The sequence below is a fragment of the Mustelus asterias genome, chromosome 7 (assembly GCF_964213995.1).
Source record: "Mustelus asterias chromosome 7, sMusAst1.hap1.1, whole genome shotgun sequence".
Taxonomy (NCBI): Eukaryota; Metazoa; Chordata; class Chondrichthyes; order Carcharhiniformes; family Triakidae; genus Mustelus; species Mustelus asterias.
The window spans coordinates 14,662,371-14,689,114 of NC_135807.1; the positions used below are offsets into that span (position 1 = coordinate 14,662,371).

The 26,744-nt window shown below is 43.3% G+C and overlaps 1 protein-coding gene across 1 annotated transcript in view; it reads left to right on the forward strand.

The window, feature by feature from the left end:
- The window catches only part of afg3l2 (AFG3-like AAA ATPase 2), a 71,779-nt gene that overhangs the window by 39,357 nt on the left and 5,678 nt on the right, over nucleotides 1–26,744 (forward strand). The window contains exons 9-15 of the mRNA XM_078215697.1: nucleotides 3,202–3,339; nucleotides 7,351–7,504; nucleotides 9,614–9,721; nucleotides 12,743–12,868; nucleotides 17,783–17,893; nucleotides 21,990–22,105; nucleotides 25,894–26,094. Coding sequence (XP_078071823.1) covers nucleotides 3,202–3,339; nucleotides 7,351–7,504; nucleotides 9,614–9,721; nucleotides 12,743–12,868; nucleotides 17,783–17,893; nucleotides 21,990–22,105; nucleotides 25,894–26,094 — 954 coding nt within the window. The remainder of the gene's footprint in view (nucleotides 1–3,201; nucleotides 3,340–7,350; nucleotides 7,505–9,613; nucleotides 9,722–12,742; nucleotides 12,869–17,782; nucleotides 17,894–21,989; nucleotides 22,106–25,893; nucleotides 26,095–26,744) is intronic.

Consider the following 26,744-nt stretch of genomic DNA (forward strand, 5'->3'; position numbering starts at 1 on the left):
GTGCAGAAGTGGTTTACAAGAATGGTTCCAGGAATGAGAAACTTCAGTTATGAGGATAGATTGGAGAGGTTGGGACTGTTCTCCTTGAAGAAGGCTAAGAGAACATTTCACAGAGGTGCTCGAAATCATGAGGAGGCTGGAAGAATGGATGGGGAAAAACTGTTCCCACTCGTAAAAGCATGAAGAAAGAGAGGGCACCGATTTTAAAATGATTTATGAGGTGTTCACCAGATTGTGAATCCAAGCCTACTCCAGAACTAGATCCCACCGAGGTGTGTGCATCCTTGCTGATGGAGCGTGCACATGAATGCATTAATAATTTGTTTTGTATTTAAAAGGGTTGTAGATTGCTTTAAGAGCTAATCACATGATTTAATGGTGATGTCATTAGGGTGTTTGCAGAGGTTGATGTTGTACTTTCTGTTTGTACTTTGTGCAGGGAACATCTCTGAGACTAAACCTGTTCTTTGAATCCACGTGTGCAAACCACGTTCTTTTCTTTTTGCTAAAACCCACAACCCCTAACATAGAACGTTACAGAAAGAAAATCGGCAACAGGTCGGGATTTTGTTTCATCGAGAACAGATCCTAAGTAGAAGAAAGAAATTGTGAGTCCTCACACTTTGAATATTAGATGGCTGGGGAGCAGCAATAACAGGATTAAAGTACCAGGGCCAGGAAGACCAGTAAGAAGACGCTCTCTGTGTGGTTTTGAAGGAGGGTTTTTTTTTCCGATCAGAGAAAGGTGGGTGAGATTCCAGGCAGTATCTGGCAAATTTTGAAAAAAGAATGGATGCTTTGCCATATGGCTGGAGCCATTTTAAAAGAAAGAATACATTCAAGTCAATGGTCTCCGGATTAAAAAGGGAAGTAGTGGGAAGATCAGTTTTTAAAAAAATACATACTGAGCAGTCTCAAGTTGTACGTGCTTGCAAGAGAAATGGCTGCTCCATTAGGATCCATAAGAAAATGAATCATGGAGTTTCTATGCAGAGCATGTTCAGTACTTTGTACAAGTGAATAAAATAGCAAGTGAGTTGCTCATACTAGTTTTTCTCATTACAATAGAAAGCAAAATCTTCAAATTGCTCCAGATCTTGGTTCCAACAGCAAAGCCAGGAATGAAGACTTGCGATGACTTGTCAAAGGTCCTTGAAGAGCATTCATCTCCAAAGCCATTGATCATCGCAGAACGGTTCAGGTTCCACTGAAGGAAGCAAGTGGAAGATGAAAGCATTGTTCGGTTTGTGGCAACCTTAAGAAGGCTGTCACGACATTGTGAGTTTGATGAGTCATTAGAAGATGCTCTTCAGGATTGTCCAGTTTGTGGTCTCCAAAATGAGACTATCATGGACAGAGTGGATAGTCAGAAGCTTTTACCCAGGGTGAAAGTCAATCACTAGGGGGCATAGGTTTAAGGTGGCGAGGGGCAAGGTTTAAAGGAGATGTACGAGGCAAGTTTTTTACACAGGGTGGTGGGTGCCTGCAACTCGCTGCTGGGGGAGGTAATGGAAGCAGATACGATAGTGACATTTAAGGGGCATCTGGACAAATACATGAATAGGATGGGAATAAAGGGATATGGTCCCCGGAAGGGTAGGGGATTTTAGTTCAGTTGGGTAGCATGGTCGGTGCAGACTTGGAGGGCCGAAGGGCCTGTTCCTGTGCTGTAATTTTCTTTGTTCTTTGTATTGCTCACTGAACATGCTTTGACTTTAAAGACAGCAGTAGAAGTCAGTGTCGATGCAACTGACTGCTAAAGAGGCTTCACAATTTGGTGCAGCAATTAAAATCCATAAATTGGAAAATGCCCATAAGAAGTCAAAATAGCAACAGGCATGTCATACATGTGCCAAAATGGGCCATTCAGTGAGTGAATGCTGGAGCAAGGATAGTCAATGCAAGAATTGTGGCAAAATGGGTCACATTGCAAACATTTCATGGGCGAGGCCAGCTTCCCCTGAGAATAATATTCAAAAGAATCTGGATACCTTCAAGAAGGACCAGTTGTGTTCCACCAAAAGAACTTGCAACATGGAAGAAAAGAATTGCAACTGTGAAGAGAACATCCATAAATGTGATGAAGAACTCCAACTGAACGTCTTATCCGTACAGAGTGAATTGCATAGATTTTGGATTCTGAAGTTAAGTGGACAACATATTGGGATGCAGGTTGACATTGGTGCTAATGTATTTTTAATTCTTGAGACTACATACCAACAAAAGCTGATGTGATTTTAAGGACATACACAAGATATTGTGCTGTTAAAAGGTTACATCATAATCAAAGTAGAGTTGAGTGGACAAACGATGGAGTTGCCTCTCATAGGTTGTCACGATGGATTGGGCTACATTCACAACCTTTTGTAGTTCCTTGCGGTCTTGGGCAGAGCAGGAGCCAGACCAAGCTGTGATACAACCAAAAAGAATGCTTTCTTTGGTGAATCTGTAAACATTGGTGAGAGTCGTAGTGGACATGCCAAATTTCTTTAGCCTCCTGAGAAAGTAGAGACATTGGTGGCCTTTCTTAACTATAGCGTTGGCATGGAGGGACCAGGACAAGTTGTTAGTGATCTGGACACCTTGAAGCTCGCGACCATTTCCACTTTGTCCCCGTTGATGTAGACAGGGGCATGTCCTCCACTGTGTTTCCTGAAGTCGGTGACAATCTCCTTTGTTTTGTTGACATTGAGGGAGAGATTATTGTTGTCGCACCAGTTCACCAGATTCTCTCTTTCCTGTACTCCATCACATCATTGTTTGAGATCCGACTCACTACGTGGTGTCATCAGCAAACTTGAAAATCAGGTTGGAGGGGAATTTGGCCACACAGTCATAGGTGTATAAGAAGTATTGTTAGAGGCTGAGGACACAGCCTCTAACTGTGAGGATGATCGTGGAGGAGGTGTTGTTTCCTGTCCTTACTGATTGTGGTCTGTGGGTTAGGACATAAATTAGATTAAGTTACTGAGCATAAAAATTGGATCAATTTACAGTCAATGCCTGAAGGAGCACGTATGGTGTGTTCAGTTAAATAAAAGCAGAACAGGACTAGGATTAGGTTAGGTTATAAATGGCACATGTGAAAGATAATCTGCAAATAAAGCACATTATTTGGATCATAGAGCGGTATCTTGCCTTGTATCTGTAAATGAACAGATGAATTCTTTACACATGGTCTAAAGTGAATTCTTTTCACAGGGAGCTATTCTTACGGGTCCTCCGGGCACTGGGAAAACTTTGCTAGCCAAGGCTACTGCAGGAGAGGCCAATGTTCCATTCATCACGGTTAATGGATCTGAATTCTTGGAAATGTTTGTTGGTGTGGGTCCTGCGAGGGTAAGTCTTTTATTTAGTATGAATCTATGTTTTAAGTGATTTGATGCTCTTTTATAAATGGCCATTTGTGTTCTCTGGAAAGACCTGGGTGGAAGAGGTCTTCAGAAAAAAGTCATTCCCAGCCCGAAGGCTTAAAAGAAAGAAAGTTTACAATAACGATACTAATTCCTCCTTGACTTTTTATCACAAATAGACCCAAATATGAATATAATTGTAGTGAGAGAAAGAAACCAACAGGATAGTAGATGTGTTCCCTTAAACAATATTAATTGAGTTTTACATCACAGCTTGACTCAGCTCTGACAAAGGGTCATCCAGACTGGAAACATTGGCTCTATTCTCTCTCCACAGTCGCTGTCAGAGCTGCTGGGATTTTCCAGCATTTTCTGTTGTTGTTACAGCTTGACCAGTATTGTTTTCTGAACATAGAACAAGACTAAGCCATTCAGCCCAACACTCTGCTTTACTAATCAATCTGTTTGTGTATCTCAAATCTATTTACCACCCTTCAATCCATATCAAAGAACAGTACAGCACAGGAAACAGGCCCTTCGGCCCTCCAAGCCTGTGCCGCTCCTTGGTCCAACTAGACCAATCGTTTGTATCCCTCCATTCCCAGGCTGCTCATGTGACTATCCAGGTAAGTCTTAAACGATGTCAGCGTGCCTGCCTCCACCACCCTACTTGGCAGCGCATTCCAGGCCCCCACCACCCTCTGTGTAAAAAACGTCCCTCTGATATCTGAGTTATACTTCGCCCCTCTCACCTTGAGCCCGTGACCCCTCGTGATCATCACCTCCGACCTGGGAAAAAGCTTCCCACTGTTCACCGTATCTATACCCTTCATAATCTTGTACACCTCTATTAGATCTCCCCTCATTCTCCATCTTTCCAGGGAGAACAACCCCAGTTTATCCAATCTCTCCTCATAGCTAAGACCCTCCATACCAGGCAACATCCTGGTAAACCTTCTCTGCACTCTCTCTACTGCCTCCACGTCCTTCTGGTAGTGCGGCGACCAGAACTGGACGCAGTACTCCAAATGTGGCCTAACCAGCGTTCTATACAGCTGCATCATCAGACTCCAGCTTTTATACTCTATACCCCGTCCTATAAAGGCAAGCATACCATATGCCTTCTTCACCACCTTCTCCACCTGTGTTGCCACCTTCAAGGATTTGTGGACTTGCACACCTAGGTCCCTCTGTGTTTCTATACTCCTGATGACTCTGCCATTTATTGTATAACTCCTCCCTACATTATTTCTTCCAAAATGCATCACTTCGCATTTATCCGGATTAAACTCCATCTGCCACCTCTCCACCCAATTTTCCAGCCTATCTATATCCTGCTGTATTGCCCGACCATGCTCTTCGCTATCCGCAAGTCCAGCCATCTTTGTGTCATCCGCAAACTTGCTGATTACACCAGTTACACCTTCTTCCAAATCATTTATATATATATCACAAATAGCAGAGGCCCCAGTACAGAGCCCTGCGGAACACCACTGGTCACAGACCTCCAGCCGGAAAAAGACCCTTCGACCACTACCCCCTGTCTCCTATGGCCAAGCCAGTTCTCCACCCATCGAGCCACTTCTCCTTGTATCCCATGAACCTTAACCTTCTTAACCAACCTGCCATGTGGGACTTTGTCAAATGCCTTACTTGAAATCCATATAGACGACATCCACGGCCCTTCCTTCATCAACCGTTTTTGTCACTTCCTCAAAAAACTCCACCAAATTTGTAAGGCACGACCTCCCTCTTACAAAACCATGCTGTCTGTCACTAATGAGATTGTTCCGTTCTAAATGCACATACATCCTGTCTCTAAGAATCCTCTCCAACAACTTCCCTACCACGGACGTCAAGCTCACCGGCCTATAATTTCCTGGGTTATCCCTGCTACCCTTCTTAAACAACGGGACCGCATTCACTATCCTCCAATCCTCAGGGACCTCACCCGTTTCCAAAGAAGCGACAAAGATTTCAGTCAGAGGCCCAGCAATTTCATCTCTCGTCTCCCTGAGCAGTCGAGGATAGATGCCATCAGGCCCTGGGGCTTTGTCAGTTTTAATGTTCCCTAAAAAACCTAACACTTCCTCTCTTGTAATGGAGATTTTCTCTAACGGGTCAACATCTCCCTCCGAGACACTCCCGGTTAACACGCCCCTCTCCTTCGTGAATACCGATGCAAAGTATTCATTTAGGATTCTTGTACCTTTATTCTAACAAAAGGCTATCAAGTTTACTAGTGGAAATATCAATTGATCCAGCATCCACAGTCTTTGGGGAAGAGAAATTCGGGTTGCCACTACCCTTGGTTGGACAACTGATTCTTGATTTCATTCCGAAATGGCCCAGCACAAATTTTAAAATTGTGTCCCCTTGTTCTGAATTCCTCGCAACAAGAATTCCCCTGTTGAATACTTGTAGAATTTTAAACATCTTGTTTGAATTCCCCATTCCCTCCTAAACTAAAGGTAATGCAAATCAGGTTTATGCAATCCTGTCCTTTTAATTTAACCGTTTGAGGACGGTATGATTCTTGATAAGTTTGCATTTGATTCTGCACAAGGCCAATATGTCCTTCCTCAGGTGCAGGATTGCACAGTGGTTCGTACTGCTGCTTCACAGCACCAGGGACCCAGGTTTGATTCCTGGCTTGGGTTACTGTCTGTGCAGAGTCTGCACGTTCTCTCTCTGTGATGCAGCTGTGCTAACCACTGCCACCATGCCACCCATTTAGCATGGTAAATCAACATCTTTGGACTGTATCCGTTTTCACTCTACACATCCCCTAGTTGAAACTTTCCCGCTACTGATCCATTGATACGTTTACTAACTTTTCTGCCTAGCTAATAATCTGAGCCCGATCAGTGTGGGTTTCCTCCGGGTGCTCCGGTTTCCTCCCATGGTCCAAAAGACGTGCTGATTGCTTTGTATTCCAGCCTTCTTGAGTAAAAGGCCAACATTCCATGAACTTTTTATTGCTTTTTGAACCTACACACGACCTTTTAGTGATTTGACTATCTGGACATCCAAATCCCTTTCCTCTGAAACACTTTCTCATTCCTTACCATTCATAAAATATTTAAATTTTCTTTCTTGGATCCAAAATGGATACTTCACACTTCCTGATAGTGATCTCTACATGCTGCCCTCACTTAATCTGTCGCTTAATAATTTCCTGTTCTCTACACTAATTATGCCTCCTATTTTAATGCCACCTGCAAACCTGGATATGGAACTCTCTATTTCTTCATCCAAGTAACTATTTTGTGTGGTGAAAAGCTGCAGCCCGAGTACTGATCCCTGAGGAGTGCCCTTGTCACATCCTCCTAATCAGAGTACATATTCCCTATATCCCTACACGCTGTCTTCTACCTCCTAGCTTGGATTTTTTTTTACCTAAAGCTGAGGAGGTTGCTAACTTCAGACTTTACAGTCTAAACTTGCGTGGAATACAATTGAACACTGAAATATGCTTTTCGCTATTTCTCTTCACCTGCTTGACAAAATGATTAAGACAGAGGAGAGTACAAGTTTTGCAAACTTTATTTAGGGAGAGTGCAGGGTTTGTGATTTTTAGATCACTTGATTGCCCCTTCCTCAGTTCATCTGCTGTGAAGCTCTCTCTTTTATTCCTTTGTTACCTGTAAACTTCTTCATTCCAATCTCTCCCATTTTCCACCCTGCAAAAACCTGAGCTCATCAAAGCTCCTGTTGCCCATATCTTAACTTACACCAAACCCATTCATTCAGCTCTCTTTCCTTGTGCCCACTGACATTGGCTTCCAGTTAGATTCCCATCTCATCCTCTAAAAATATATGCATTAATAGTCCTTTCCTGTGACTATAAAGTGCTTCAGGACAATTTGAGGTTGTGGAAAACTACATAAATGCAAGCCTTTCTTTCTTTTTCCTTCCTATGAATTGCTGAAAAATATCCAGCCTGATTTCAGTAAATTACCATGCGCCCATCTCCAGTAACCCGTCTCTCTTTTAGGTGCGAGACCTGTTTGTGATGGCTCGGAAAAATGCTCCTTGTATCCTTTTCATTGATGAGATTGATGCAGTTGGAAGGAAAAGGGGTCGAGGTAATTTTGGTGGACAGAGTGAGCAGGAGAACACTCTGAATCAGCTCCTGGTAGAAATGGATGGTAAGTGGAAGGTGTGTGTGTGTGTTTGAGGGGGAAATGTGTGTGTGTGTGTTTGAGGGGGGATCTGGGTGTGTGTGTGTGTGGCTGTGTGTGTGTTTGAGGGGGGTGTGTGTGTATGTTTGAGGTGTATGTTTGAGGGTGTGTGTGTGTTTGAGGGGGGTGTGTGTGTGTGGCTGTGTGTGTGTTTGAGGGGGGTGTGTGTGTATGTTTGAGGTGTATGTTTGAGGGGGTGTGTGTGTGTGTTTGAGGGGGGTGTGTGTGTGTGAGAGTGATGGGGGGGATTGTGTGGGTCGTGCGGATGTGGTTGGGGTGCATGTGTGACATTTCATGTCTGATAAGTGGTTGTAAGTTTGAGTTGAGATTTGCATACTTTGAATTGATTACTGTTGTTGTTGCAAGCGGATGAGCAATTTGATCTGAATCCAACTCCATTCCCTCTCCCACCCTAAAAAGTGCATGTTTTCTGATTGTATCTCAGTTCAGGGGCAAATATATATGTTAAGTACAGTACATCATTGCACAGTATTGGGGAATTCTGGAATTTAACATGTTTGGTTAGCTGCAGTAATCGTCCCTACTAAAAATAATTATCTTCTATTTGTAACGGATCACTTAAAATAGGAGCATTTAGCATTTTGGAAAGAAACCATGATGGTCCATTAAAGCTATGTTAGTGCAGATTATTCATGTAAAGGTGTTATAAAGGAGACAAGAACACGTGTTATTATTTAAGTTTCAACATGATGCATGCTATTGGTAGCAGAGTTTCTGTAACTACCTCAGCATTTTCACACTGAGCTTTTCTTATTTCTATTAACTTCAGTGCATAGCTATGGTTGGATGGAAAATGACATTGTTAGTTTCTTTCTTTCCCCACTTTGTTATTTTCAGTAAAAGGATAAGGTAATACTCCACTGAAGTATTCTGTGTTACATTTGGGTTTCCCCTGGCCCCTGCCATTTTACGTTACCACAACCACTGAGAATACTACTTTGTTTAACCACAAGGTGGTGTACACTTGACTCCCTGCCTACTGTTCCATTGCAGATGCAGAAAGTCTTCATGTGTGGAATTGTATGGCCTGACACCCTCTGCTTGGTTCCTGTTTCTTGCTATGGTTCAGATTGGCGAACTGCAGGAACAGTTATATTATTTCCTGTCGAAGCATTGGGCCCGCAGTGTTTTACAGCCACATTCTCCTCTGTCTTCCCTGTTTTAGCATTCTTTACTTTTGCCAGGAAAGACAGATAAAGGAGAACAGCCTTCCAACGCCGGCATCTCCACATCATAAAAAGAAAGAACTTCAGAACAAATGATGATTGTTCTAGTACATACCTTCTCCTTGAGCTTACGCCATCACAGAAAATGTCAAACGTCAAGATGGGTGGCACTGTTGCCTCACAGCAACAGGGACCCGGGTTCGATTCCCAGCTTGAGTCACTACCTGTGTGGCATTTGCACGTTCTCCCCGTGTCTGCGTGGGTTTCCTCCGAGAGCTCCAGTTTCCTCCCACAGTCTGAAAGACATGCTGGTTAGGTGGATTGACCCAAAACAGGTGCCGGACTGTGGCGACTGGGGGAATTTCACAGTAACTTAATTGCAGTGTTAATGTAAACCTTACTTGTGACTAATAAATAAGCTTTTAAAAAAAGTTCAGAATAAAGTCGGTGTACCAAGGGAACTTGGCTATCTTTCAAAAGCAAGAAAGTCTGAACTTCTGTGAAATGTGATTGTATTTTAAACACTCTGGAGCAAAGACAGCTGCATGCAACAAGATTTACATAAATATTTTGATATTACATTTCTTTAGAGAACCTGTAAATTTAGAAAAGAATGTGCACTTGATATTCAGCGCTCAAAGTTACATAGCCTACGTTAATCTGAAACAATCCACCATTTGCTCATCAAAAGGAATTAGACAAGTATGGAAGTGAAGCTTAAAACAGGCTGAGCTACAGAAATTGGCCCGAGTGTTTTCCTGCTTCTTTCCTGTTGTGTTCAACTGTATGTTCCCGATTAGAGTACAGGAAAAGAAACGTTGGTGACCTTGAGGCATTGATGATGTTGTATTAATTAAATCCTTGTGTCGACTGCAATTGTTTTTGGCAGGATTCAACACTGCAACCAACGTGGTGGTTTTGGCAGGCACAAACCGCCCAGATATCCTGGACCCTGCACTGATGAGGCCAGGTCGATTTGACAGACAGATTTTCATTGGTAGGTCTGAACAAATTACATCTGCTTTATTTTCAGGCAAGTTGAAGCTGATGGAACAGAATCATTTTTATGCAAAGACATTTGTAGAGAAGAGTAAAACATGAGAGCACAAGATATAAGAGCCGGAGTAAACCATACGGCCGATTGAGCCTACACAGTCATTCAGAAGGATCATATCTGATCTTCCCATCAACTCCACTTTCCTGCCTGCTTCTCGTATCTCTAAGAGACCAAAAATCTGTCAATCCCAACTTTAAATATATTCAACGGTGGAACATCTACAACCTACTGCAGTAGAGAATTCCAAAGATTCACAACCCTTTGTGTGAAGATATTTCTCCTTATTTCAGTCCTAATGATCATCCCCTATCCTGAGATTGTGTTCCCTGTTTTAGATTTCCCAGTTGGCAGAAACAAACTCTTGGTGTCTGCCGTGTCAAATCCCTTCAAATCTTCTAGGTTTCAATGAGATCGCCTCTCATTCTTCTAAACTCCAGAGAATGTAGACTCAATTTACTCAGCCTCTCATCATTGGACAAGCCCTTGTCACTGGGACAAATTTAGTGAACCTTAGTGAACCTTTGTTGTACTGCCTTCAGTGCAAGTGTATCTTTCCTTAAACATGGAGACCTAAACCGCACACAGCATTCCCGATGTAACCCCATAAGATATAGGAGCAGAATTAGGCCATTCGGCCCATCGAGTCTGCTTCACCATTCAATCATGGCTGATATGATTCTCATCAAAGCCTTGTACAATTGTAGCAAGACTACTGTGCTCCAATTCCCTTGCAATAAAAGCCAAAATGCCAATTGCGATCCTAATTGCTTGCTGTACCGAGATGCAGACTTTGTGTTCCTTTTGTGAGCACAGCCAAGTTTCTAAAATCAATGTTCATGCTTTTCTATTCTTATTCCTCCTATTATACTACATCTGCCACTCACTAATCTGTCTATATCTCTTTGCACAAATTAAAGCAAAATATTGCAGATGCTGGGAATGTGAAATAAAAAAAAACAAAGTGCTGGAAATATGCTGTTGAAAAGTGGAGTGCAGAGGAGGTGGAGCCAAAGAGAAGGTCAGAGGGCAGGGAAGAATAAATGACAAAGATGTAATGGGACCAAAGGCAAGAGGAATAGTAATGATTGGATAACTCTGCTTCTCTCTCCACAGATGCTGCCAGACCCATTGAGTTTTCCCAGCACTTTGCTTTTATTTTGTATTTCTTTGCATCCTCTCCATGCTCTCCTCACTGTTTACAATTCCACCTAGCTTTGTGTTGCCAGCAAGAGAGAGACTGGAATTGTTGATGTGCGCACTTGGTTTAATTCTTGCAGCAGAATCCATAGGAAGTTACTGTGCTTGATTGGACAATCCCATTCTCTTTCATAGAATCCTTACAGTACAGAAGGAGGCCATTCGGCCCATCAAGTTTGCACTGACCACAATCCCACCCAGGCCTTATTCCCGTAACCCCACACATTTACCCTGCTAATCCCCTGACACTAGGATCAGTTTAGCATGGCCAATCAACCTAACCTGCACATCTTTGGACTGTGGGAGGAAACCGGAGCACCCGGAGGAAATACGGGGAGAAAGTGCAAACTCCACACAGACAGTGACCTGAGGCTGGAATTGAACCCGGGTCCCTGGCGCTGTGAGGCAGCAGTGCTAACCACTGTGCCACCATGCCAACCAATTTAAATTGCAATTGTCCTGTCATGTTCACCTCACTGCAACCCTTCAACTCCCTCAGCTGGACTTAAGGTGCATTGGGTGATCAAGGGAGCAGCCTTCTCAGGTATCCTGTCAACTCCTCTGGGTACTGGTGAACCTCCCTGCAGATGTCATTGTTTCTTTAGAGAAGAAATTACTCCTTTGACAAAATGGCTGTCATCCTAACTGCCCTCCATACTACTCAGAGAGCCTGGGAGACGGACTCTTAATTGATCACCTTCCGGAAAGAGCAGCCTGAAGGTGCTTCTGCGTTGGGGCTCCCAACCCGGGAACGATTCAGACTTGCCCTGCCCAATATTTTCAATTTTCCCCCTTGGTTTTCTGACTATCTACTGATCAACACTGGGCAATGCATGAGTACAGATGAGGGTATGATCATGTTTGGTGAAAGATGCCAGTGGACCTCTCATCTTTCCAAGCTCTCTCAGGATGAATGGTCACTTAAGGTGAGTACTGACAAAATTGTCCGTAGCTTCAAAGCTGTACTGAGGAAACAGTATGGAAGCTTCAGATGAGGAGGAGATTTTAAAATATAAATGAATAAAGACTGCTCCCAGCAATTTATCGTTAACTGTCTGATGCTTGCATTTTGAAAGAAATCCAGAGAGAAGCTCTTGATTTGATGCAGCCCGAGCAAGCTGACATCGTTTATTTTAATTCCAATTTTTAGATTGGGTCTGTGTTCTCCTGTGTTTTGTATCACAGCAATTTTAACTCTTTTTCAAAAGCAATTTTGGGGATGGAACAAACTGCTGTGCTTTGCATATGTTATTTCTTTTGATTTCATTAGGAAGAGGATGTGTAGCAAACAAGAAAGAGGTCACGGGTACAGGTTGCAAGGCTGTAGATTTAAAACTTAAATGAGGATGAACTACTTCTCGCAGAGGGTGGTGAATTTGTGGAACTTGCTGCCCCATAGCGCGGTGGAGTCTGAATCATTTAATGATTTCAAGTGGGAGCTAGACATATTCCTAACTTTTAAAAAAAGGGAAAGGGAGGTGTGGGGAACAGGTGGAGAGGTGAATTTGAGACCAGGGAGAGATCGGCCATGATCTGAATGGCAGAGCAGGTTCGAAGGGCTGAATTTGCCTACCTCTGCTCCTAATTCCAATGTTCCTATGGGCAGGGATAAGTTGGAGACATGTTACTCCAGCTTGCTGTTGTGCATTTCCAAGTGAACTCGAACTTGGAGCAAACTGCCTACAGATAGATTATGTTGATGCAATTTTTTAAAATAAAATTCCTGCAGCACTAATTGTGCAGTTTTAATTGTTCCTCATAAAGGGCCACCTGACATTAAAGGAAGAGCTTCAATTTTTAAAGTTCACCTCAAACCCTTAAAATTGGAAACTTCTATCAAAGAGGAAGCTTTGGCAAGGAAGCTAGCAGCTTTGACTCCTGGGTTTACAGGTAAGTGTTGTTAATTATATCAGCAGACTGAGATACAGTGTGGGTAATTCAAAAATAATTTCTTCCTCATTAACATTGCATGTTCAAAATTACCGGATTTATGGTTGCAGCTTTTTATTTTCTCCATTTTTTTTATCTTAAAATTAAATTTATAGATCTCCCCTCCAAGATTGGAAAATCACAAGAATGCTGTAGGGTCCATTGTTTGTAGTAGCCTTTACCTTTTTATTTGAGGAACTGGCAACCTAAATAGTCTGTGGAACGCTAATCAACATTGAACTGAGCCTTCCAAAAGCTTTTTGACAAAGTTTCACATGAAAGCTTACTAGTGACTAAAGCACTGTGAATTCACAGAATTAGGGATTTGAAATTTAAACAAGTTTTTTGTGTCGGTCTTCACGGTAGAGGACACAAATAGCTTACCGAAAATTGATGGCTGTGGGACTGTAGGGGATGAGGTCCTTAAAACGATTACTATTACTAAAGAGGTAGTGCTTGGTAGGCTAATGGGACTAAAGGTAGACAAGTCAAAGACTATTTCCTCGGGTGGATGGAGCTATTACAAGGGGGCATAACTATAGGGTTCGTGGTGGGAGATATAGGAAGGATATCAGAGGTAGGTTCTTTACGCAGAGAGTGGTTGGGGTGTGGAATGGACTGCCTGCAGTGATAGTGGAGTCAGACACTTTAGGAACATTTAAGCGGTTATTGGATAGGCACATGGAGCACACCAGGATGATAGGGAGTGGGTTAGCTTGATCTTGGTTTCAGATAAAGCTCGGCACAACATCGTGGGCCGAAGGGCCTATTCTGTGCTGTACTGTTCTATGTTCTAGTCTAGTCCCGGGCCCGGATGGAATGCATCCCAGGGGTACTGAAAGAAATGGCAGAGGTAATAGCAGATGCGTTGGTTGTAATTTATCTAAATTCGCTGGACTCTGGGGAAGTGCCGGCTGATTGGAAAACAGTTAATGTGACGCCACTGTTTAAAAAAGGAGGTAGACAAAAGGCGGGTAACTACAGGCCGGTTAGCTTAACGTCCGTAGTTGGGAAATTGCAGGAATCCATCATTAAAGAAGAAATAGCAGGACACCTGGAAAAAAATGGTTTGATCAAGCAGACGCAGCATGGATTCATGAAGGGAAAGTCACGTTTGACGAATTTACTGGATTTTTATGAAGATGTAACGAGTGCAGTTGACAGAGGGGAACCGGTGGATGTGGTGTTTTTGGATTTCCAGAAGGCGTTCGATAAGGTGCCTCACAAAAGGTTGCTGCAGAAGATTAAGGTACACAGAATTGGGGGTAAAGTGTTGGCGTGGATTGAGGATTGGCTATCTAACAGGAAGCAGAGAGTTGGAATAAATGGGTGCTTTTCTGGTTGGCACTTGGTGACTAGTGGCGTGCCGCAGGGATCGGTGCTGGGACCTCAACTGTTTACCATATACATAGACGATCTGGAGGAGGGGACCGAGTGTAGGGTAACAAAGTTTGCGGATGACATAAAGATGAGTGGGAAAGCGAATTGCGTGGAGGATGCGGAAAGTCTGCAGAGAAATTTGGATAGGCTAAGTGAGTGGGCGAGGATCTGGCAGATGGAGTATAACGTTGACAAGTGTGAGATTATCCACTTTGGAAGGAATAATAGTAAAATGGACTATTATTTAGATGGCGAAAAATTACAACATGCTACTGTGCAGAGGGACCTGGGGGTCCTTGTGCATGAATCGCAAAAACTCAGTTTGCAGGTGCAGCAGGTGATCAAGAAGGCAAATGGAATGTTGGCCTTTATCGCGAGAGGGATGGAGTATAAAAGCAGGGAGGTCTTGCTGCAACTGTACAAGGTATTGGTGAGGCCGCAACTAGAGTACTGTGTGCAATTTTGGTCCCCTTATTTGCGGAAGGATATATTGGCCTTGGAGGGAGAGCAGAGAAGGTTCACCACATTGATACCGGAGTTGAGGGGGTTAGCTTATGAGGAGAGATTGAGTAGATTGGGCCTGTACTCTTTGGAGTTTAGAAGGCTGAGGGGAGATCTTATAGAGACATATAAGATAATGTAGGGGCTCGACAGGGTAGAGGCAGAGAGATTCTTTCCACTTAGAAAGGAAACAATAACTAGAGGACAAAGTCTCAAAATACGGGGGAGTCAGTTTAGGACAGAGTTGAGGAGGAACTTCTTCTCTCAGAGGGTAATGAATCTCTGGAATTCTCTGCCCATTGAAGCAGTGGAGGCTACCTCGTTAAATATGTTTAAGTCACAGGTAGATAGATTTCTGATCAATGAGGGAATTAAGGGTTATGGGGAGCGGGCGGGTAAGTGGAACTAAACCACTATCAGATCAGCCATGATCTTATTGAATGGCGGGGCAGGCTCGAGGGGCTAGATGGCCTACTCCTGCTCCTATTTCTTATGTTCTTAAATGCTGAATAGAGCTGTGAGGTTTGACGTTGGGATCCTTGCGGTTTCTAATCCACACTAATTTACACCAATGACTTGAATTCCAAAGCCTTATTCAAGTTGGTTCACTGTCTCCATCATTAGAAGTACAAATGATCACAGTTGTCTTGATGTTGCACCTTTTACAACTTCTGGACATTCCAAAACAATTCACAATGAAATAGTTTGGAGATGTAGTCACTAGTAAAAGTGAAGTCAGTGGGGATCTGGAGAACACTCTTTAATATAGCTGGAATCATACCTAGCACAAAGGAAAATGATCATTGTTGTTGGAGGCCACTCATCTCAATCCTAGGTCATCACTGCAGGAGTTCCTCAGGTTAGTGTTACTCAGGGTAGTGTCCTAGGCCCAACCATTTTCAGCTGCTTCATCAATGACCCTCCTTTCTTGAGATTAGAACAGGGCTGGTGACTGCACTGTGTTTATCTCTATTCACAATTTCTCTGATAATAAAACAGTTTGTGTCTGTATGCAGCAAGACCCAGGCAGTCTTCGGGCTTTGAGTCATACAGGTTTACAGCATGGAAGCAGGCCCTTCAGCCCAACTTGTCCATGCCGCCCTTTTTTTTAAACCACTAAGCTAGTCCCAATTGCCCGCGTTTGACCCATATCCCTCTATACCCATCTTGCCCATGTAACTGTCTAAATGCTTTTTAAAATGTGCGGGTTAGGTTGATTGGCCAGGTTAAAAAAAAAATTGCCCCTTGGAGTCCTGAGATGCGTAGGTTAGAGGGGTTAGCGGGTAAAACATGTGGGGGTAGGGCCTGGGTGGGATTGTGGTCAGTGCAGACTCGATGGGCCGAATGGCCTCCTTCTGCACTGTAGGGTTTCTATGATTTCTATGAAAAGACAAAATTGTACCCGCCTCTACTACTACCTCTGGCAGCTCGTTCCAGAAACTCACCACCCTCTGTGAAAAAATTGCCCCTCTGGACCCTTTTGTATCTCTCTCCTCTCATCTTAAACCTGTGCCTTTTAATTTTAGAGTCCCTTACCTTTGGGAAAAGATGTTGACAGTCTAACTGATCTATGCCCCTCACTATTTTATAGACTTCTATAAGATCACCCCTAAGCCTCCTACACGCCAAGGAAAAAAGTCCCAGTCTATCCAGCCTCTCCTTATAACTCAAACCATCCCGGTAGCATCCTAGTAAATCTTTTCTGCACTCTTTCTAGTTTAATAATATCCTTTCTATAATAGGGTGACCAGAACTGTACACAGTATTCCAAGTGTGGCCTTACTAATGTCTTGTACAACTTCAACAAGACGTGCCAACTCCTGTATTCAATGTTCTGACCAATGAAGTGGAGATGCCGGCGTTGGACTGGGGTAGGCACAGTAAGGAGTCTCACAACACCAGGGTAAAGTCCAACAGGTTTATTTGGTAGCACAAGCCACAAGCTTTCAGAGCGCTGCTCCTTCATCAGGTGAGTGGGAGTTCTGTTCACAAACAGGGCATATAAAGACACAAACTCAATTTACAAAATAATGGTTGGAATGCGAGTCTTTACAGGTAATCAAATCTTAAAGACCAAATTTGCACCTCAATATGCCAACATCTTCATGCACAGGTTCAAACAAGACCTCTTCACCACACAGGACCTTCAACCGATGCTATACGCTAGATACATCGATGACATTTTCTTCCTTTCCAACCATTCCAACCATTATTTTGTAAATTGAGTTTGTGTCTTTATATGCCCTGTTTGTGAACAGAACTCCCACTCACCTGATGAAGGAGCAGCACTCCGAAAGCTTGTGGCTTGTGCTACCAAATAAACCTGTTGGACTTTAACCTGGTGTTGTGAGACTTCTTACTATGCTGACCAATGAAGCCAAGCATGCCGAATGCCGCCTTCACCACTCTGTCTACCAGTGACTCCACTTTGAAGGAGCTATGAACCTGTACCCCTAGACCTCTTTGTTCTATAACTCTCCCCAACGCCCTACCGTTAACTGAGTAAGCCCTGTCCTGGCTCGATCTACCAAAATGCATCACCTCGCATTTATCTAAATTGAACTCCATCTGCCATTCATCAGTCCACTGGCCCAATTGATCAAGATTCTGTTGGCTAATAAATGACTCGTAACATTTAGTCATAAGCACAAGGCAATGACCAGTCTCCGATAAGGGAGAGTCTAACACTCCTAACGTTCAATGATATTACCATTGTGCAATCCCATAGCATTAACATCCGGGAAGTTGGCCAGAAACTTAATTGGGTTAGCCACATAAATGCCGTGGCAATTGGAGATTTTAAGATCGTATCCCTTTGTTCTGGTTTTCACATCAAAAGGAAAGAGTTTCTCTGTAAATGGAGAAACTTGTAATGTCTGAAAATGTTGGTTTACTTCCCAATGAAACATTGTTTTCCGCGAATGATGACTCTTGTTTTTGGAATGTCGTACTGGAAGTGAATCATATTTCTGTTCTTGATGACTTTTCCTTCAGGAGCTGATATTGCCAATGTGTGCAATGAAGCTGCTTTAATTGCTGCCAGACACCTCTCTGAAGCCATTATACAGAAACACTTTGAACAGGCAATTGAGCGTGTCATTGGAGGTAAGGAATAATAATGTTCTGCATATTGATACTTACCAACATTTAGAGCAACAGTGCTGCAACAATGAGTGGCATTCATAGACTTTTTAAAAATCAGCAGCCGCATTATTGATATTTCAATAAATTGTGTGACAAACTGGGTAAGATGTACACTGAAAGGTAAAACTAATTCTCATTTTAATAACACAAACTATGTTCCTGAAAGAAATGGGTGGGGGGGGGGGGTGAGAAAGAATAAAATTAAGGGGGACTGTGGGAGTGGGGCACTGGTAATAAAGCGCAGTTCGCATTAACAGTCGTGATCGAAGCCCAGTCCGCCACTCAAACCAGCCTCCCATCCATTGACACTGTCTACACTTCCCGCTGCCTTGGAAAAGCAACCAGTACAATTAAGGACCCCAAGCATCCCGGACATACTCTCTTCCACCTTCTTCCATCAGGAAAATGATACAAAATTCTGAGGACACGTACCAACCGAGTCAAGAACAGCTTCTTCCCTGCTGCCACCAGACTTTTGAATGGACCTACATCGCATTAAGTTGATCTTTCTCTACACTCTATGATTGTAACACTACATTCTGCACTCTCTCATTTCCTTCTCTATGTACGGTATGCCTTGTCTGTATAGCACGCAGGAAACAATACTTTTCACTGTATCCCAATACATGTGACAATCAAATCAGATGTGTACTGCACTTGCGGGAGAATCACATCTGAAATACGGGGCAAAGGCTTCCCTGGAAGCAAACAATCTGCTACACGGGACAACTGTCTCAAATACGGGATAGTCCCATAAATCGGGATGGTTAGTCAACCTGTTGTAGAGTGGTATTTGCATATGTTTGTCGTTTGATTGCCTCTCCAGCCACTTGTTGTAGAGAGATTCAAAAGAAAGGCAGATGAGCAATTGTTGCAATATTTCCCAAGTAGAAAGTACAGTGGGTATAACTTCTGTTTAAGAAATATTGACTCAGAATTCATTTGTGGTATGATTTCATCGTTTAAAATATTCCCTTGACTGAAGGCAGCAAAAAAAACACTTGTCGCTGCTGGAAATCAAATTAAAATAGAAAATGTTGTGAGCACTGAGGTCAGTCAGCACTTGTTGAGATTGCAGACAGGTTAACATGTCAGGGGTGATCCCCTTGTCAGAGCTGGATAATATAGATGAACGAGATTGTAAAAGAAACAACAGGAAGGGGAGAGAAAGCACTCTCATGCGAAAGAGGAAATGAAATCAGTCGTAAAATGGTGGATATAATAAGAAAAGACCAAGAAACAAAAGACTTTTGCAAGACATTGAGAAGATGTGAATAGATGTGGTGGATAGAAATGGAAGCACAAAAGACTGGCAAAGTAAAGCAAACTCCAAAGGCCCAAAAGCCCCACAGGGTCACTCCTCACCGGAGGAGCACGCACAGGGGATGCAAGATGGGAACCGGACCAACGCCGTGTCCTTCTTCGGAGGGGCAAGTCCAGAGATGCAGGCCATCTACCAGCACCGCATTCTGACAGAGGGTCCTCAGTCCAATATCCAGCCTATCTGCCACTTTTCCAAAATACTGGAAGCTTCCCTCATTGCCAGAAATTCCTGCGTGAGAGATGGTAGAAGTTTAGGTTATTAAAATCATTGATAAAGTATTGACAAAGAAGAATGTTTGTGTCAAAGACACCAAAAACATTGACATTTGACAAAGGGTCATCTGGACTTGAAACATCAGCTCTTTTCTCTCCTTGCAGATGCTGCCAGACCTGCTGAGATTTTCCAGCATTTTCTCTTTTGGTTATTAAAATCATTATTATGGCTAAAGGGCCACAGTATGCCGAACGGATGAAGTGCTACTCTTCAAACTTGTGTTGAGCTTCATTTGATGGATGAAACCAAAAATCAAAAGGTCAGCGTGTAATGAGATGGAGATAGGAAGCACAGGGTGTCATTCTCAGAATGGAGATGTTCTGAAAAGCAGCCATCTCAACTACATTTAGCTTCCCCAATCTGATGTTGGTGGTAGTACTCATACAGTTCAGTCTCACCTGGATCCTGGATAGTATCAGGAGGTGAATGGATTGTGAACTATGTCTTAATCTGACTCGTTCTACATGAGGTCTGGCTCAAAGTTCACTTTCCTGTTTTGGATCTATCTTCTGCACTGTTCCACTGAAACTCAGCCGTGGCTCAGTTGGTGGCGCACTTGTCTCTGAATCTCAAGATTCTGGTTTCAATCCCATTCCACAACCTGAATACAAGAACCAAGCCTGACACACCAGTATGGTGCTGAAGGAACCCTGCACTGTCAGAAGTGCCATCTTTCAGATGAGATGTTAAACCAAGGCCCTGTCTGCCTGTTTGGATGGGGGTATTATAAGGAAGGGCTGGTGTATTCTCCCTGGTGCCCTGGCCAAAATTTAACCGTTAATCAACATCTCAAACAGATTATCCAGTCATTATCACGTTGCTATTTGTGGGATCTTGCTGAACCCAATTAGCTGTCACGTTTCTGACATTAGAACATGGGCTATACCAAATATTATTTGTTCTAAGCTGAGGGATTTAAGATGCTCAGTGGTCGTGTAAAGCTCTATATAAATACAACTCTTTATTCTTTCTTCAACCCAGATGAAAGCACATCATTTTTCTACTGGGTATTTTTGCAGCCCCTGGCCATTAATATTAACAAATAACTTGGGCCTCAACTATAATTCTCACTTTGCTGATTAGTGGTGGAGGTATGCCACTATTTGGGAGGGGCATGTTGGAGTTTTTAATTTCGTGATTATAGAGACAACAGCCAAAGTGAAGAGTATTGAGATTGTAGTGTAGAACCACCACATCAGAAGGATTCAGGAGTATGTAGTGGACAGTGGGATTGTATGTCAGCACCTGTACTGGATCTCCCATAGTGATGCAGGAGCCCATGCACAAAGACATCTGGGAACTTCTGAAGACTCTATGGAGGAGAAGGCATAGTTGGTTTTGCTTTTTCTGTGACATGTGGATATAGATGGTCACTTAATTCTGATTTGAATTTTGTGTAAATCGCAAGTCATTAAATACTTTTATTGATTTGGTTGTCTGTCTTATTAGTGTTAAGTTGCAAAAGGTTGCTATCCTTTACCAACCTACCCTAGGGCAAGATTCAGTCTCTCCATCCAGATCAATGGAGAAATCCTCCCAAACATGGAACATTTCCGCATTTGAGGAGCCACCTCTCATCTAAGAATGCCATTGACACAGAAATTCAACGTCATATCCAATCCATGAGTGATGCCTAAGGATGATAGTCTGTGATGACCATAACATCCGTGCTAATACCAAGATCCTCGTGTACAAGTCTTCCCAACTCTTCTATAGGGCTCAGAAACCTGGACTACGTACAGACGCCACCTCAAGGCCCAGGAGGGATAGCACCAATGCTTTCTGAGATGAATTCTCCGCATCAGCTTGGCAGACGTACTAATATCGGTGTCCTAAGCATCGAGACCTTGACCATCAGAAACTAACTGCTGGGCTGGCCACGTGCTCAGGATGCCAGAGTCCTGATTGCCAGAGCAAATCTTCTTCACCCAACTCGAGGAAGGCACCTGAACAAGAGGAGGACAAAAGGAAATGTTTCAAAGACATCTTGAAGGATAAACGTCAAGAAGTGTAACATAGACATCAATGCCTAGGAAACCTTTGTTCAGAAGAAATCTACCTGGAGGAACCTCCTGTTTGACAATTCTTTGAGAAGACCCTACAGCCCAGGAAAGGAGCCGGAGAAAGGAATGCCAGTGATCTCGAGCCCGTGGATCAATTCCACTTCCCGGAAACACCTGCCAAGTGTGCGGTCAGAGATGCAGCTGTAGGATTGGATTCATCAGCTGTGCAAGGACGTACAAAACCCATGACCAGGAACACGGAGCTTCTTAGGTGGACAATCATACTCGTTAGTGAGTGATCGGCAAGTTGTTGCAATGAAGCATTTCCCTAGAATAGTTGCACATTTAACCAGGGGCAAATGTTTCCTCCACTTAAAATGTTTGTGAGTTTTCTAAAGAAACCTGAACCTGTGAATTTATATACTTTGCAACACTTTCTCTCTGTCTTTTAATGTAGGGCTGGAAAAGAAAACCCAGATTCTACAGCCAGAGGAGAAGAAAATCGTGGCATATCATGAGGCAGGCCATGCAGTGGCTGGATGGTTTCTGGAGCATGCTGACCCTTTGCTGAAGGTGAGATAAATTAAAGCACCAATATTGGAAACCTAATCGAGTGCTAAGTCATGTTTATAAAACTGTTGAGAGATTTCACCTCTGTAGCCAAGGAACATTGCTTCAGAGCTTCAGCAGAAGAACCTCTAGTATATTCAGTGCTAACTCGGTTGAGTTAACATTTGAGCAATAAATTGTTTAACAATAGATGAAGAACTTTCACAAATGATCACCAAGAGACAACTACAATTCCTTGGGCAGGTACTTGAGAGAGAAACTAGAAATCTAGTAGAGACAGGTAAAATGGAGGATAGCAGAGTAAAAAGGTGACAAAGATGGGAAAGCAGCGACCGCTGGTCGGTTTAGCTCAGTTGGCTGGATAATTAGTGAATCAGAGCGATGCCCACAGTGTGGGTTCAATTCCCGCAGTGGCTGAGGTTATTCATGGAGGCCCTGCCTTCTCAACCTTGCTCCTTGCTTGAGGTGTGGTGAGCCTGAGACCATGAGACATAGGAGCAGAATTAGGCCACTCGGCCCATCAAGCCTGCTCCATCATTCAATCATGGCTGATATTTTTCTCATCCCCAGTCTCCTGCCTTCTCCCCGTAACCCCTGATCCCCTTATTGTTCAAGAACCTATCTATCTCTGTCTTAAAGACACTCAATGACCTGACTTCCACAGCCTTCTGCGGCCAAGAGTTCCACAGATTCACCACTCTCTGGCTGAAGAAATTCCTCCTCATCTCAGTTTTAAAGGAGTGTCCCTTCACTCTGAGTTGTGCCCTCGAGTTCTAGTCTCTCCCACTAGTGAAAACATCCTCTCCACGTCCACTCTATCCAGGCCTTCTCAGTATTCTGTACGTTTCAATTGGATCCCCCTTCATCCTTCTAAACTCCATCACCGCCAATTACAGCCTATGGTCATTTGGGAGTATGGCAACTTTACCTTTTACAGTGACAGCTTCACAAACAGCTTGGTATAAGATTTGAGAACAACACCAAGATGTTGGCCATTGCCAAAGACCATGAAAGCTGGAGACCCATGATCACTGACGTTAAAAAACAGGACACCTGCAGGAGAAGACTAATACATGGAACTCTTAAAAATGCTATATATAAATGCAAATTCACAGAATGCTTGGTAATACAGAACTTGAATATTGCTAAAAAGAGAGACATACCTCTCAGCAATAATCACAGAATGGTCAGAGCACAGAAGGAGGCCATTTGGCCCATTGCATTTGTACTGGCAATTGTATGTATATTATTGTATACATTTTTGAGTTTTTTAACACATGCTGGAAGAAACAGCAAGTCTGTTTGTACTTGAAAAGCTGAAGGCAGGTTCATGTTTTGAATGTGGAATCTAGTCAGAGATTTGACTGCGGCTGTTCTCTCTAAGGAGGTAATTATTGGCTTTTTAACAGGACATTCCCTCAGCTCTGAGACCCTAGCACTGCTTGGGCCAGCACTACTAAAACAGTTCTGTAATGATTGACTGAATTTAGTATAGTTGTTATGGTGAAAACAAAAGTGTAAAAATCCCATGGGAGATACAGGGAAGGCTTCCATTACCATAACCTGACCAAAGACATGAAGGAAAAAACTAATATCGTACCTTTTACAGCTTGACATCAAAAAAGCACTTATTCATGGGATGTGCACACGGCTGGCTAGGTTAATATTTGTTTCCCTTTCCTAATTGTTCTTGAGAAGATGGTAGTCAGCTCCCTTCCTGAGCCATTGCAGGCCATGTGGTGCAGGTGTACACACATTTTTGAAGCATATCAATGTTGTAACAGGGAAAGGGAGCAGGCAATTTGCACAGAGCAAACCCCGCCCCCCGCTAACTAATGAGATGCACGGCCAGGTAATCTGTTTTATGAAAGTTGGTTGAAGGGTAAGTAACTATGAAACTTTGATATTCTTCTTCAAATGTGCCATGGGATCTTCTACATGCATCTGAAAGAGCATTCTCCACTTCCAGTATTCACTTTCTGTACCAGTGGCAGCAATGTATGCCACCTACAAGATGCATTGCAGTGATTCGCCAAGCCTCTTTCGACAGCACCTTCCAAAACTGTCTTCTCTGCCACCCAGAAGGTCAAGGGCAGCAATCACATGGGAATATTTTACCTGCAAGTTCCACTCCAAACCCCAAACCACACACCATCCTGGCCATTCCTTCACTATCATTAGTTCACAATCCTGGAGCTCCCTAACAGCACTGTGGGTGTAACTACACCACATTGGCTGCAGCGTTTCAAGAAGGCAATTCACCACCACCTTCTCGGGGGCAATTAAGGATGGGCAATAATGGCTGGTTTAGCCATTGATGCTCACATTCAGTGAAATAATTTTTTTTTAAAACCTACTTGTGATCCTGTGATACCTGCAGACAGGGTCCCAATGGCATTATCAGACCCAAGCATTGAAGTGGTTATGAGGTCCTTGTCTGCTCGTGGCAAGCAGCCCTGGCACTTCTGGAAATTCGATATTTAAGTTTGTGTTGAACATCTAATTGCCATTTTAACCAACTACCTACCCGCAATGTTCCTGCTGGGGTACTGGGTTAAAATTGGCCCTTAGATTTTTACTGCTTGATATTTAATAATGCCCAAAAATGGGGCGGCACAGTGATTAACACTGCTGCCTCGCAGCACCAGGGACCCGGGTTCAATTCCTGGCCTAGGTCACTGTTTGTGTGGAGTTTGCATGTTCTCCCCATGTCTGTGTGGGTTTCCTCCAGGTGCTCCAGTTTCCTCCCATAGTCCAAAGATGGTGTGAGTTAGATGGATTGGCCAAGCTAAATTGTCCCTTAGTGTCAGGGGGAGTAGCTAGGGTGAATGCATGGGGGTTATGGGGATAGGGCCTGGGTGGAATTGTGGTCGGTGCAGACTCAATGGGCCGAATGGCCTCCTTCTGCACTGTAGGATTGTATGCATATATGATTCAAAAAAGCAGATAGAGTCTGCCTGATGTGGGGTTTCAATCCTGTAAATGCGAGTCTTTTGTTCTTCTAGAACGGGTGAGTCTGTGATTACATTTTCAAAGATTAGTCTAGACGGTGTGCCCAATTTAAAACCTGCCAACTTCCATTTTGTCATAAGGAGTGCCTCTGGAAAGTTTCTTGGGTTTCAGTTTCCAGGTGAACAGTTGGCATTGCGAGATGTTCAATTTTGGCTTTTGTGTATATAGAATTCTCAGAAATTGCTTGAACCATAAGATATGGGAGCAGAATTAGGCCCATCGAGTCTGCTCCGCCATTCGATCATGGCTGAAAAATTTCTCAACCCCATTCTCCCGCCTTTTCCCCGTAACCTTTGATCCCCTTACCAGTCAAGAGCCTATCTATCTCTGTCTTAAATACACTCAATGACTTGTCTCCACAGCCTCCTGTGAGAATGAATTCCACAGATTCACCACCCTCTGGCTGAAGAAATTCCTCCTCATCTCGGTTCTAAAGGATCATCCCTTTATTCTGAGGCTGTGCCCTCGGATCCTAGTCTCTCCTAATGGAAACATCTTCCCCACGTTCACTCTTTTTCCAGGCCTTTCAGTATTCTGTAAGTTTCAATGAGATCCCTCTCATCCTTCCAAATTCCATCGAGCACAGATCCAGAGTCCTCAGATGCTTGAATGCTTGGAAGAAGAAAGGTTTCGTATTTAGTTAATGTGTTCCACACCCCAAGGGCATCAAAGGGTCCCAGAGTGCTTTGGAGCCACTGAGAGTTTTACAGATATATTGGTAAATGAGGATGACCAATCTACGCACAAAGTTCTGAGACATTTTTCCTGTCTGTTTTTAGGTGTCCATCATACCCCGTGGAAAGGGACTTGGTTATGCTCAGTATTTGCCTAAAGAACAGTATCTGTACAGTAAAGAACAGCTCCATGACCGGATGTGTATGACACTAGGCGGACGAGTTGCAGAACAAATCTTTTTTGGTAGAATAACAACTGGTGCACAAGATGATTTGAGGAAAGTTACCCAGAGTGCCTATGCACAGGTATGTTCATAGTTCAACAAGTTTGAAATGTAATGTGCTTCAGGTGTTCGATTTCAGTATCCTGTTCAACATTGTTTTTTACATAGTGTTAATGCCCAATAATTTACAAGCAAACCCAATTGGGTGGCACAGTGGTTAGCACTGCTGCCTCACAGCACCAGGTACCCGGATTTGATAGGGTCACTGTCTGCACGTTCTCCCCGTGTTTGCGTGGGTTTCCTCCGGGTGCTCCGGTTTCCTCCCACAGTCCAAAAGCCATGCTGGTCAGGTGCATTGGCCATGCTAAATTCAACCTCAGTGTACCGAACAGGCACCGGAGTGTGGCGACTAGGAGACTTTCACAGTAACGTCATTGCAGTGTTAATGTGAGCCTACTTCTGACACATAAATAAACTTTAAATTAGACGTGGTCTATATAAAATATCTTATTGCTATAGATTTTCTCTAATGAGTTTTGAATCTAACATTTGGCTAAACAGTGTGGTAATAATTAGAACCCTCCTCAGATTGGGAAAGTGGACAAAGCAAGGATTTGAGACAAAATACCAATGAACTAAGGAAGAATGATGTCCCAGACTCATGCTGACTACGACTGAATCACCTTGTCTTCATAGGTGATAAATGGAGAAATTTTATGGTGAAGCTCTGCT